Source organism: Anser brachyrhynchus (genome assembly GCF_964034855.1).
Source record: "Anser brachyrhynchus genome assembly, chromosome: Z".
NCBI classification, from domain to species: domain Eukaryota; kingdom Metazoa; phylum Chordata; class Aves; order Anseriformes; family Anatidae; genus Anser; species Anser brachyrhynchus.
In genome coordinates, this window is record NC_137697.1 from 55,011,093 (window position 1) to 55,025,135 (window position 14,043).

At 42.1% G+C, this 14,043-nt stretch overlaps 1 protein-coding gene across 2 annotated transcripts; it reads right to left on the minus strand.

Annotated features, from left to right (window-relative positions):
- Nucleotides 1–6,704: 6,704 nt before the first annotated feature.
- On the minus strand, nt 6,705–13,432 carry LOC308185703 (endogenous retrovirus group 3 member 1 Env polyprotein-like). Of its 2 annotated transcripts, none has more exons than XM_080574170.1 (3): nt 12,739–13,432; nt 9,207–9,311; nt 6,705–8,371 (listed from the first exon to the last, which is right to left on the minus strand). In XM_080574170.1, exon 3 carries the CDS (start codon nt 8,244–8,246, stop codon nt 7,275–7,277), a length of 972 nt encoding a protein of 323 aa, XP_080430296.1. In that variant the 5' UTR covers nt 8,247–8,371; nt 9,207–9,311; nt 12,739–13,432; the 3' UTR covers nt 6,705–7,274. The 2 variants fall into 2 exon arrangements, with proteins under 2 accessions (XP_080430296.1, XP_080430295.1); XM_080574169.1 differs by having other exon boundaries at nt 9,207–9,314.
- Between the last annotated feature and the right edge of the window lie 611 nt (nt 13,433–14,043).

The following is a 14,043-nucleotide window of genomic DNA, read 5'->3' on the forward strand; positions in this document are numbered from 1 at the left end:
CTACACTGTTGTGCTGGTATTTGTAGCTCTTGGGAGGTCCGTTGGTAGTCTTATGTTTGACTGTTTTCGTCGGGTGCCAGTGAATGAAGTGTCCTAAAAACTCTTTTTTGTTATATTACATTTTACTTTTATTTTTAGACATGCCTAGGAAAAAAGAGTAAATCCACATTTCCTTTATGAAGCTCCTAATTTTCTGCAACAACTGAATATCAAAGATTCAAAAGATTTCCTGCATCTTCATTCTTCCCAAAGACATAAATCTTGTTCTATTGGTTATGGTTTGGCAGTTGCAGAATCATTTTAAAACAATATAATTTGTTACAAATGCCTGAATCCACACATTGCTCCTTCCCTGTATTTTTATTTCACTGTTAAAATAACAGTGGCATAGGATAGCCCTTCATTCTCTGGCCTATTGTACTGAAAAATGAGTGAGTGAGAGTCTTGATTACCTTACAGATAAATCTGGTTAACTGTTATATTAATTAAAATGCATGATTTTGAGGCTATTCTGAACTATTTGTATGTGATTTAATTCACATCAGCAGCTAATTTGTATTTAATGCAAACTAATGGGTTTTATGTAAATGGAGCATGTGGCAGTCTATTTTAAAAACAAATTATCTGTAGTTTCATTTCAGTTATTTTAATTAAATTTAGAGCATGTGTGCAGTGGGGAGGGATAAAGGATGTGTTATATATGAAGTGTTGATGATTAAAACTAATTTAAATATATAGAATAAGAAACAAGTGATTCTCTTAGCAGAAACACTGATTCATTTTCTGACATTTGCATTCACTAAAAGAGTAGACATGAAAACAGGCTAGGGCCTGTGGTTGGTGGTTTTTGGACTAGAGTACAAATAATTCCAATAATACTGTGGAGATTAGCTAGTTCACATTTACAAAATGTTTTGAAATTTATGGGCAAATTACATTCTGAGTGTACCTGAGTGCTGGAGTTAAGAAAATGGCATCTCTTTATGTCAGGATTGATTTTCTTCCTAAAAATACTACTATGCAAGTTTCCCAAACTCCTGTTCATCCAATGGAGCCTACTGTGCAACATGATGTCTGTACTGGTGGTTTTAACATCAGCAAGAGATTGTTTCAAGATGTTTAGGACTAGTGCAAATACCATTTAGCAGTTTTGAAACCCGAAGTATCATATCTCATGCCCTATTTGCTTGCATTTGCTGAGCCTGGTTGAATAAATGGAGTCCTTATTTTCCACTGTTCTCAGTAAATTTTGTTCAGCATCAGGTCAACTTCTTGATGATTTTGTCTCATCCACTTTTAACCAGTCTGACATACTTTGCAGAAGAGATGTAATAGATGAAAATCCTTTTCAAACATTTATCACTTTCAGTGTTTCAAGGCTTTGGCAGGACATGTGCCCTCAGATACTTTTGTTCCTCTGTGAAGTTGCAAAGGTTAGAATATATTTTCAGGAATTTAGCCTGGATATTCATCAACAATTCTGGTATAGCCCAACAGCTTGTATACAATGTCAGTCAGCTGTTAAACTTAATTAATGTTTTAGTGTCATCAGGGATGGAGATGCCAACTCAAAACAATTGTTTACTAATGTTAATTCTAGTTCCACTCGTTATCTGACAGTTTCTCTAATTTCAGAGGCTGTAGTGGGAGTTTTAACTTCTTTTCTTGTCGCCATTGCAAATAATGTGACTTCTGTAGATTCCTCAGCATGACAGTGCCTGGTCAGCTGAAATGGCAATCCATTCTTGGAAGCTTAAGTACTACAACTTTGTTAGGAAACAGATAATCACATAAAAACTATTCGTATATGTTTTGTTCCCAAGATGATTTCTGGTTCAAATGGGTTATTTTAATAAAAAGCACTTAAAAACAGTTAATAGCTGTGGATATATATCTCCACTGACACACAGAGACACTGCACAGTAGTAGCAGTACTGCACGTAGTAGCATGTCTCCAGTTCAACTAATATCATAAACTGTTCTTTTACTGAAATGGGACATAAGCGTAGGATTTGATGAATAAGGAATTTTTAATTCCATTATCTAAATTCAGCAATTGCCTCTGTGATCTGCTGAATCAGCACAGAGATATTGGCAAGTTAAACTCTGACTGAATGAGAAGACTACACATATGAAATAAGAGTGACCTACCTGTTAGAATGGTTATTTACAAAAATCAATGTTCATTTTCTGTCTCTCATATGTCAGCACCAACTTGGCTTTTCCAGCCAAGGGTGAACTTATTTAAGCATGATGCCAGAATAATTGCACAGGTGACCTGTCTGATAAATAAGACAAAATTGTTTGGTCGCTAATCAGTGAGATCTTGGACAAAAAGACAAAAAAAGTCAAAGAAATAAACAAAACTATTAAAACAAATACAAGATATTCCTCAGTGAACTTGACTGAAGCCCTGACCTTGGAAATCTCCCACGCTTTTTAATCCTCTCTAGTCTTACCAGTGTAAAATATCATTAGCCAGACTGGTCTTTGTACAGGAATGTGAACATTTGCATTTTCTAAAGAAATTTCATAAAGTCATATATGTTCCCAAAGCTCCAAACACAGGAAGTCATTTTAGAAATTGAGAATAAGTATGTTATCTAATAATGTATCTATGAATTGTGTTGCTTCTGCTGTAATCTAGTAAGAGACAGTTGTCTTGACTGATTTTTTTTAATGTAATCTCACTGACTACTTCTCACTCACTTCTGCCTGTCTATTCCTCCCCTTCCCCTTCCCCTTCCCCTTCCCCTTCTCCTTCCCCTTCCCCTTTCCTTTTCCCTTCCCCCCCCCTCCTCCTCCTCCTCTTTGTTCTTCCTTCTTCTTTTTTTTTTTTTTTTGTTCAGTTTGGATGTATTGCAAAAAGGCTGATATGTTGGAAGCAAACTTATGTTTAACCCAAATGTTTATTTTGAATGGTGGGATTTCTTGAAATCATGCAGTATTTCATAGATTTGCCATCCATACTGAGAAGGAAATACAACCGTCTGCAGTTATACTTTTGGATTATTTTGTGCCATCTTTGCTGACTTGTTTCCAGAGAGATCTTTAGCCATGAATGAGAAAAAAAAATTACTTTTTTTTTTTTTTTAGATTAAGTGTGCTATGATATTATCAGTGTTTGTGAACATGTAGCACAAAGCCTTACTTGCTGTTACACATCTGAGGTCACTGTTTTTACAGCTCATATACTCCTGCATACCTGCAGAACTCCTTAACCCACAGACATTTTTCTTTTGTCTGTATTAGACTGTTGTCCTCAGAAAGAGGTGTCTAAGAATTAGATTTTTACTTGGACAGTTTGTGTATGTTGGCCTTATCAAAACCATATGGCCAACCCATCTGTATTAAAATGCTTTATTCGTATATCTAAATTATTTAAAAACTTGTTTCAAATATAACATGGTAATTATAGAATCATAGAATCATGGAATCGTAGAATCATAGAATGGCTTGGGTTGGAAGGGACTTCGAAGATCACCTAGTTCCAACGCCCCTGCCATGGAAAGAGACGCTACCCACTAGATCGCGTTGCTCAGTGCCTCATCTAACCTGGCCCTGAACACCTCTTTCTCTTACTTTATTTCAAGACAGTCACATATGCTTCTATAACTTCATTTGCACATATGTTAGCTGCATGCATGTTTTATTTGTCATCTACCTGGATTTCTGTAAGACCTTTGACATTGTCCCACAGGATATCCTGATCTCCAAATTGGAGAGATATGGATTTGAAGGGTGGACCATTCAATGCATAAAGAATTGGCATGACCATCAGAGAGTGGTGGTCAATGGCTTGATGTCCAGGTGGACGCTGGTGACAAGTGGTGTCCCTCAGAGGTCTGTCTTGGGACCAGTGCTGTTTATTGTCTTCATCAGTGATGTAGGCAGTGGGATTGAGTGCACTCTCAGCAACTTTGCACATAACACCAAGCTGAGTACTGTAGTCAATCCCATTGTCTGTGTCACTGATATTCAACAGAAGGATGGGATGCCATACAAAGGGACTTGGATAAGCTAGAAAAATGGGCCGATGTCAACCTAAACAAGTTCAACAAGTCAAAATGCAAGGTGCTGCACCTGCGTAGGGGTAATCCCAGACGTAAGTACAGACTGGGACAAGAACTCATTGAGAGCAGCCCTGCAGAGAAGGACTTGGGGGTTCTGGTGGATGAAAAGCTCAACATCAGCCAGCAGCGTGAGCTTGCAGCCCAGAAGGCCAACTGCATCCTGGGCTGCACCAACAGAGGAGTTGCCAGCAGGTAGAGGGAGGTGATTGTCCCCCTCTGCTCTGTCTTCATGAGGCCCCACTTGGAGTGCTGCAGCCAGGTCTGGGACCCCCAGTACAAGAAGGATGTGGGGCTGTTAGAACAGGTCCAGATGAGGGCCATGAAGGTAACCAGAGGGCTAGAGCATTTCACCTGTGAAGAAAGGCTGAGAGAGCTGGCTGTGTTCAGCCTGATGAAGAGAAGGCTCTGAGGAAGCCTTATTGCAGCCTTTCAGTACTTAAAAGGAGCTTATACAAAAGACAGGAAACAACTTTTTCCTCAGACAGATAATGATAAGACAAGGGGGAATGGTTTTAAACTAAAAGAGAGAAGATATGGGTTAGATGCTAGGAGGAAATTCCTCATTCAGAGGGTGTTGAGGCACTGGAACAGGTTGCCCAGAGAAGCTGCGGATGCTCCATCCCTGGTGGTGTTCAAGGCCAGGTTGGATGATACCCTGAGCAACCTCATCTAGTGGGTGGCATCCCTGGCTATGGCAGGGGGGTTAGAACTAGATCATCTTTAAGATCCCTTTCAACTCGAGCTCTTCTATGATTATATCAATCTATAACACAACAGGTAAGAAGTGTTGGCTTTGAATGTATTTTTGCAGTCAGTATACTTGTATACCTTGCTTGCCCTCATTTCTGGGATGAGGAATAACTATTCTTACCTAGTGAGAGATGTTTAAGGAAATCAGTAGTTTTACTTAGTCTCATACACTGGCTGATTTAAAAGAACTGTTATTGTTGTAGCTGCCATTCTGCTCCATTGGAATTATGCCAATTAAAGATCTTAAAAGGAATTGAATTGTAAGCCAGGTGATGAAATATGTTTTATAAGATGTGTTTTTGAACATTATTTTCAGTAGCTAATAAATATCGATGATGATTACACCATTCATGCCAAATATGAACAAGAGAAAAAATTGTCTAAAGAAGGGCAGAAGTAAATCTTACCTTTCATTTTGAGTGCCCATTAACTCTTGATAAAATACTGGAAACTGTGGAACCGTGTGTAACAAATTCATTCCAATCTGTGCTATTAAGAGTAAAGACTAAATTAATTATTTTCAAAGTTAGGACCCCTTAAAAGGGAACTATCCATTACTGAAAGCACTGCTGTTATGCTGGTCAGAAATATAAGCTGAACTGTTTTCTGGTATAGTTTTATTTCATATATGAATTCAAATCTAGTTGTCAACTGAAAGAGCAAATCCCTGTAGAAGGTGTAGGCCCAATGTGATGTAGTTTCACCCTGCTGGGCAGCTGGACTCCACTACAAGTCTCTCACTTTCTCTTCTCAAAGGAAAAGGGTGAGAAAATATGAAGGAAAGGGCTCAACGGTTGAGACAAGGATGGGGAGGTTGCTCACCAATTATTATCACAGGCAAAACAGACTCAGCATAAGGGAGGTTAATATAAGTTATTGACTGTCACTACCAGACTAGAGCAGTGTGAAACTAAAAGCAAGCTAACAACACCTTCCCCTCATCTACCGTGTTCTATGTACTCCTCCCAAGCAGTGCAGGGGAACAGGGAATGGGGGCTGCGGTCAATCCCTAATGCTTTGTGTCCGCCACTCCTTCACGGTCACTCTGTGCCCTTGCTCCAGGTGGGGTCCCTCCCACGGGATGCCGTCCTTCCTGAACTGAGCCTGTGGGGGCTGCCCACAGGCAGCAGCTCTTCAAGAACTGCTCCCACATGGCTCCGTACCACGGGGTCCATCCACCCTCAGGAGCAAACTGCTCCAGCACGGGTCCCCCACGGGTGGGCGGCAGCTCCCCCCAGACCCCCTGCTCCTGCGTGGGCTCCTCTCCACGGGCTGCAGCTCCGGCCCGGGGCCTGCTCCTGCAGGGGGCTCTCCATGGGCCGCAGCCTCCTCCAGGCCACGTCCACCTGCTCCACCGGGGGCTCCTCCACGGGGGGGCTGCAGCGTGGAGATCTGCTCCATGTGGGACCCATGGGCTGCAGGGGGACAGCCTGCTCCACCAGGGACCTTTCCCTGCACATGCTGCAGGGGAACTGCTGCTGCGTTCCTGGAGCACCTCCTGCTCTCCTGCTTCACTCACCTGAGGGGCTGCTGGGTTGTTGCTCTCTGTTTTCTCACTCCTCTCTCCCAGCTGCTGTGGTGCAGCAGTTTTTTTTTTTTTTCCCTACTTAAATCTGCTCTCCCAGAGGCCAGTGTTGCTCCCTGGATCATCTCTGTCCAGCAGTGGGTCCCTTTTGGACCAGCTGGCGCTGGCTATGCTCTGACATGGGGCAGCTGTTGGACTCCGCTCACAGAGGCCACCCCTGCAGTCCCCTGCTACCAAACCCTTGCCATGTAAGCCCAATACATGTGGCCTTCCCATCTCAGTGCAAAGTACACCATTCTGGTACGCCACGTTCTTTTCATGACGTGGGGAGATGTTATAAATGACTGAGTCCCAAATAGGATTACAATCAAAGTTTACAATTTATTAAATGAATAGAGGCAAGCAAACAGCGCTGGGTGCGCCGGGAGTCTCTGCTCCACCAGGACGCACACCTGTTACGTAAGGCGGCTGGTTTTTATGCTCCTAGGCTAATACATATTCATTACTACTTCTAGAAGAGGCAGGGTTATTATAATTGGTTTCCCGAATCCGAAGTCCTCCCAGGTGCACCTGCTTATCAGTCTCTGTTGGTTTCTCGGGGGCCGCTCGGACAGGGAGGCTCGTATTCTTCCTCCTTATCTAGTGGTCTCTTGGCCGGCTGTGAGAAGTTACTGCACGTCTGTGCAAAGTCAGCAGTTTTTCTCTGAAGAAATCCCTTTGTTCTCTTCTCGCCTAAACCCAGGCCTCAATGTTAACCCTTCACACCCCTTAGTGGCACGAATTGCTGGACTATTCCTTACAATTCCTCCCTTTTTTTTTTTTCAATATCATCAATTCGTGTCTCTTCTTCAACTTTTGTTAGTAGCAGTTGGATTTCATCAGTCAGTTCTCGGGGTGTCCATTTCTTAAGCATCATTATCGACACATCACCTTTTCTCTCCCAAAGTCATCACAAATTGGGTGCTATTTATTATCTGCCGTATCAACAACGTAAAGCAAGGTATCATACAAGGTATAAACAATAATGTCATTACACCACATAAAAATAAAAATAGCATTCTTTTAACCCATGGTCCACCGGGCAACCATGGAAAGAAATCCCAATCCATACCCTTCCAAGTTTGTACTGGGACGTGGGCTAGCTTTTTAATTTCTTTTGTTATCTGCTTAACCACTTTTCCATTATCATCAATTTGTAAACAACAATTAGAATCGTTCAGTTTTCCACACACTCCCCCTTCTTCTGCTAGTAAATAGTCTAAGACCATTCTACGTTGAAAGATAGCATTCCTCATCTGAGTGGATTGATCAGCCAGAAGATCCAAGGTCGTCGCTGTTTGATTGGTTACAACTTCGAGGATAGCTTGCGACCTAATTGTTCGGTTCAAATTATAAATAGGTTCTCGGGCTCCTGACACCAACTCATTCGGGTTCCAGGTAGCTGGCCCATAATGCTGTATGATTCTTTCAGGAGGCCATTCATCCTTTCCCCATTTTTGGGCACTATCCCCGGATAAGGAAGTATCAATAGATCGTTTTACTCTGTTCAGGTCATCATATAATCTTATTCCTAAATGATTTCCTTGTGTTTGTGACAATAAAAAGAACAAGGGTCTTATGTACCCCACATAGCATATTCCCGACCAGTTTCCGGGTAGCCTCTTGTAAGCATGTTTGCCACACACCCAATAATGTCTCTTTAGGGCCCACGTCCCGTTTGGAAAATGACCATCCCATCCATCTTTACCCTTTGGGGCGTGATAATACAGAGTGTCCTTGTTACCGAGTGGTCCTGTTACAATGTCTGCCCCGTTTGTACTCATATATGCACGCTTCCAAGCTCCCACGTTGGGTTTCCACTTACAGTCACAATTCAGTTCTCTTTGGCGAACTGTCATATTATAAGCCTTTTTCGCCGTCCAATCTTGAGAGTGTGGGAAGCGCCTTCAATCATGGGGTTGGGCCCGCTTTCAAAGCTTGTGTTACCATTCAGCCCTTCAGGGTGATCCAGCTCCTGGAAAAACTAATCACAATTTTATTATGGGTTTAAAAGGTTCTCATGTTATTTTTCTCAGGACAAACTGATCTTGGTGTGGGAGAAGTCCGGTCGAGGCACTCTCACTCGGCGGTCAATACCCATAGGGGTTGCCTCCCTCGGTAGACCATACACGCCGCAGTGGAGGGTCCTACCCCGGTCTTGCCTTCTCCCTTTCCTCCCTTCAGCCTTGTCCTCTTTATCCAGTGCCCTTAATTCATGCAGAACCTCATTGCTGGGATATCAGTTCCTCTTTAGTCTCAGTTTCAGTTCCCCAGGAGTGGACTCAACCCTCCAGGCTTCGGTAGTTATTGGTCCTTTTATTCTGGATGCGTGGGTCCAACCCCTTTCTGCTGTTCTCACAGCTGTTTCAGTAGTAAGTAAAACAAGGTACAGTCCCTCCCATCGGGGGTTCAATGATTCTTCTCTCCAGGTTTTTATTAAGACCTTGTCTCCTGGTTGTATTTTATGAATAGCAAATCCTAAAGGTGGTGTCTGAGTCATCATCCCAATTTCTCTTATCTCCTGTAATCTCTTTCCAATGGTAATTATGTATTTCTGGATACTATGATCCTCAACTACATTGTTCCCTAGGGGCATCCCTTGAGAATAAGGCATACCATATAACATTTCATATGATGATAACCAGTCTCACTGTGTGGTTTAGTTCTTATGTTTAAAAGTGCCAATGGTAAGCATTTCGTCCAGGGCAGCTGTGTCTCGATCATTAACTTAGCCAATTGTTGTTTTATTGTTTGATTCATCCTTTCTACTTTCCCTGAGCTTTGTGGGTGCCACGGAGTGTGGTATTCCCACTGAATACCTTTCAAGGGGTACATCCTTCAAATCTTTGTGGCTGGCGTATGTTCGATTATTTCCACACAATTGTGTTCCAACGGTCCTTCTTCTGGAACGGTTCCTAGAAATACTGCTGGATATAACAGGTTAGTCGTTTTCAAGGTTATGTCATCTTGTTCAGTTAGGATTGCCTGATATTTCATCATCCAGCTGGGTGATAACCAGTGCCCCCCCCCCTTTGTTCCAAAACGGTTGTTACCATATGTGGTCCAAAAACTCCAATATGTTTTCCCATTTGAAGGCAAATAATTTTCTACTATCTTTATCAAGAGGTATGCAAAAGAAGGCATCCTTTAAATCTATCACGGTAAACCATTTATATTTCCCTTTCACAGATGTTAACAATGTGTAAGGATTAGCTACTACCGGGTGAATATCCTTTGTTATTTCATTTATTGCTCTAAGATCTTGTACAAATCTATACTCGCCATTCGGCTTCTTTACTGGAAAAATTGGAGTATTGTATTCCGATTTACATTCTTCCAGAATCTGATATTTGAGAAATTTGTCAATAATTTTCACCATTCCTGTGCCTAGCTTCTATCTTAAGTGGATATTGTTTGATTCAAACAGGTTTGGCTCCTTCCTTTAATTCCACCTTTACCAGTTGTGCCAGTTTCGACTTCCCTGGTACATCTGTTTCCCGTACTGTTGCTATAACTGCATTTTCTACTTCTCTTGGAATATTAACAAAGGGTTTATCTTTGATCATTAGGATTTGGCCTACTTTGGACTCAGGTACCTTCATTATTAATTCTCCATCCTCAAAGGTTATTGTTGCATCTAATTTGGCTAATAGATCCCGTCCCAAGAGTGGCATCGGGCATTCTGGTACATACTAAAATTCATGGGTTAGTTCCTTACCCCCAAAACGCAAATCAAGGGGTTGTAAGAATGACCATTCCTCCTCTTTCCCTGTGGCTCCAATTATTGTAGTTGTCTTAGTTCCTAATCGTCCTTTTAAACTATTTAACACTGAATATGTTGCTCCTATTACATTTACAGCCTAATTAACACAGAGAAAGAAGCTCCCATAACCAACAAAAAATTCAAGCCTCTGTCTTCGTTTCCTAGCTTTATTTCAACTAGTGGACCTGCTAGGGTAGATGCCCCAGGTCCCCATCATTCCTGACTGTTGTAAGTTTGTCCTGCAGCCTAAGACAATTTCTTTCTGATATCAGGGGCTGATTGCCCTGGAAAGAGGCTAGCCAGTTGCCTCTCTCTCTCTTTTTTTTTTTTTTTAAGCCAGGTCCATTTTTTTTTTTCATTGCATTTCAAAGTTGGTCCAGAAATTCAAAAATTCCATAAATTCCATAGGGGTTTCTTTTGGACCTTGTTGGAACAGATTCTCAACTCCCAATAGCCAATTTAACCAGATTTTAGTATTTACATAATTTCCGGGGTGATTAGGGTCTCAGTGAGGGGGTCGGTCAGGGGAATGCAATCGTTGAAAGTTCCCTGAGCGGTCCCATTGGCAATCTGAGCTCACACAGGAACTCAGGTTGTTTCAAGAGTTAGCTGCTTTTCTGTTTCCACGACAACTCTCTCGGACCCATCACGGTCCCCCTGCCCCAGAGGGTTCACACCCGCGATTTAGAGATCTCAGCCTCGGGTTGAGACGGAACTATTAACATTCCTACATCCTCCTTCCCTGCTCATTCAACTTCAAACAGCTCTGTTAAATACTACATGCCACACAACCTTTAACACCTTCAAAAATCCTTTTAACACTTCCTTTATCTTTCTCCAGCCCGTACTTTTCTAATGCCAACACCAAAGGCTCAGTCAGGGGCCAACTTAATTCCAAACCTTTTCCCTCCAACATGCTGAAACAACATATCACTATACAACATTTCATCCTATTTTCCTTCTCTCCTCAAAAACATTAATTGCAAGACACTGTTATAGTCGATTGATCCATAAAGTGGCCATTTAGTTTATATAGTGGCCACCATTGATTGCAATACTTAGTGGAAGTCCTCTTGCTTTCTGTGCCCCCATTTCTAACAATATCCTTCCAATGTGCCAATATGCACCCAAGGAGGCTTTTTTTTTTTTTTTTAGGACGCCTTTTTTTTTGGATTTTCCCCTTTTCCTTGATTTCCCATTCCCTTTTATTTATTTATATTAGTTACTGTCCCTTGTTTCAATTTCCACGCAAACCTTTTTATTGCAGGTTTTTACTATCTTTTCCTAATCTTCTTCCCAAATGTCCCAATTCTCTGGGATTAAACTCTTCTTTCCACATACAAACTTTACTATTTCAGATTATTAATGAGCCCCATTCCAATCATAAATCCGCAGGACTTCGGAAAAACACCTGAAGCACTCAGCCTTCTGTCTTCTAGACAAACAATAACACCTTTTCCACAAAATTTACATTTCAATAAGACCGAATTTCAAGCCAAATGCTAATTTTTCTCATGCACTTTGTTAGTAAGCCTACACCAAACAAGGAATCACTCCTGTGTATCCGTCAAGATGGGGGTTTAAAAAGGTATTGAGGCCTAAATAAATTCGCTCTCCCCCTTCTTACCGAATTCCCAGGGCTCAGGCCCGAACCACCAAAGAAGTTACTCTCTGTTCTACCACTTTGATAATCAGTCAGCCCCCCTCCCCCGATACTTGGGAAACTGACCGAACACCACCGCGAATATACCCAAACTTCTAAACTGTTACTTAGATAATGCTCCCACCTTCCTCCTTGACACAGTCAAAACATTTAAGAACAAAACAGGATTACAAGATGCACCACCGGGGGTGGATTGTTAGGATATAGAGGTGGTAGGTTATCCAGTGACTCCCATTCATCATCTTTTTCTTTTTCCTTTTTTTTTTATTTTTTATTTTTTTGTTCTCTTCTTCGTCAAACTTCTCGTCTGCTTTTAGTGTAAATATTGAGGCTGGAAAAGGACGTGAGATCCTGATCCATAATCCTGCATAATCACTTTCCTCCTGGCTAAAAGGTTCCTTTGAATTAACATGTATATTTAAGGCCTGGCAAACCCAGTCTTCAAAGGCTCCGAAAACGGGCCAAAAGACATGTGGTCTTAAAGGCTCCTTTGGCCATTCTGTCATACAATACTGAACCATTTTTAATTTACTTTTTCCCTTTTCTGGGGCCCCTATCGTTCCAATTTCTAATCATTATCCCTAATGGACTTTCTGGTGGTATGTCTGGTAATTTGCTCCCTTTTCTCTGGTCCCGGGTCTTCAATTTTGTCTGACCCATCTAGGAATTTTACTGTGGCAATTCCTACAGCCCTTGGTTGCCTTAGTGAGAGTGTCTTGCAGGGGGTTTAGGACCTATCACCCACCCACGAATCCTATAGGAATCGCTTCGGTCCTTCACCGGCCAAGTCCCTCGCGGAAGATTGGAACCGCGGTTAGAAGACCTCCACAATCGCTTCGGAACTACGTTCCGTCTCAGTCACACTCTCACACACACAGGCAACCGAATCCCACCCAACCGAACGGTATACGCCTTAAATACTTACGACTCCGTCGTCTTCGTTCGGATCTTCGCGCGCAGAATTACGGGCAAAATATAGTGCTGCAGCCGGCAAAGGGAGCTCATAAAAAAATCTAAATCTTTGCTTGCCCTTATTCAGGTTCAAGATGGCATTAGCCCCGACCTGACTCGAACAGGAGCCACCAAATGGTGGGGGCGCCCCTCCTAGATCAAGTCAGAATTCAGGAACCAAGACCATCCCGGACGAGCCCCCAATTGTTATAAATGACTGAGTCCCAAATAGGATTACAATCAAAGTTTACAATTTATTAAATGAATAGAGGCAAGCAAACAGCGCTGGGTGCGCCGGGAGTCTCTGCTCCACCAGGACGCACACCTGTTACGTAAGGCGGCTGGTTTTTATGCTCCTAGGCTAATACATATTCATTACTACTTCTAGAAGAGGCAGGGTTATTATAATTGGTTTCCCGAATCCGAAGTCCTCCCAGGTGCACCTGCTTATCAGTCTCTGTTGGTTTCTCGGGGGCCGCTCGGACAGGGAGGCTCGTATTCTTCCTCCTTATCTAGTGGTCTCTTGGCCGGCTGTGAGAAGTTACTGCACGTCTGTGCAAAGTCAGCAGTTTTTCTCTGAAGAAATCCCTTTGTTCTCTTCTCGCCTAAACCCAGGCCTCAATGTTAACCCTTCACACCCCTTAGTGGCACGAATTGCTGGACTATTCCTTACAGAGAGATTGTCAGAGACATTCTGAGTACTGTATCACAAGTAAGAATAAGATTTCCGTCCTGGGTTGGTCAGAATTAACAATACGAAGAGAGTATAATGGTGATGTACGTGTGATGCTGGAAGTGAAAATACACAGTTCAGAGCATGTGCTCCACAAATGTGATTGTTTTCCACCAGAATGGTAAAATTATTCAAACTTGTAGTGGCTATTCCACTTCTAAGAGGCTTAGGCAAGTGACAGATTAAGAGGATAGATGTCTGCAGCAGAGCTGACTGAGGTCAGGTAAGTTTAAAGTACAACCACAGTATTTATTATCATGACTGTCACTATTTGGACTACCAATGGAGACAACATGCACTGGGGAAAACATTACAGGTGGTTTGCAACATGCTTATGACTTACAGATGTGGTTCATGACTCCTATTAGCAGTTCCAGTGTTTACCCTGGGGAAAAAAAAAAAAAAAAAAGCTGTACTGGTAGGATGCTAATTCCTCACTTTGCTATCATGAAAAAAATGAGTTTCCAGTGAAGATCAATAGGATGGCACTTTACTAGGAAGTCAAGAAAGTATATGTGATTAACTTTGACATACTGGATTACATTA

Bases quoted from the DNA above. Each gene is read 5' to 3' on its own strand.
- LOC308185703 (XM_080574170.1), bottom strand. From the start codon at position 8,246: ATGACAGTTCGCCAAAGAGAACTGAATTGTGACTGTAAGTGGAAACCC.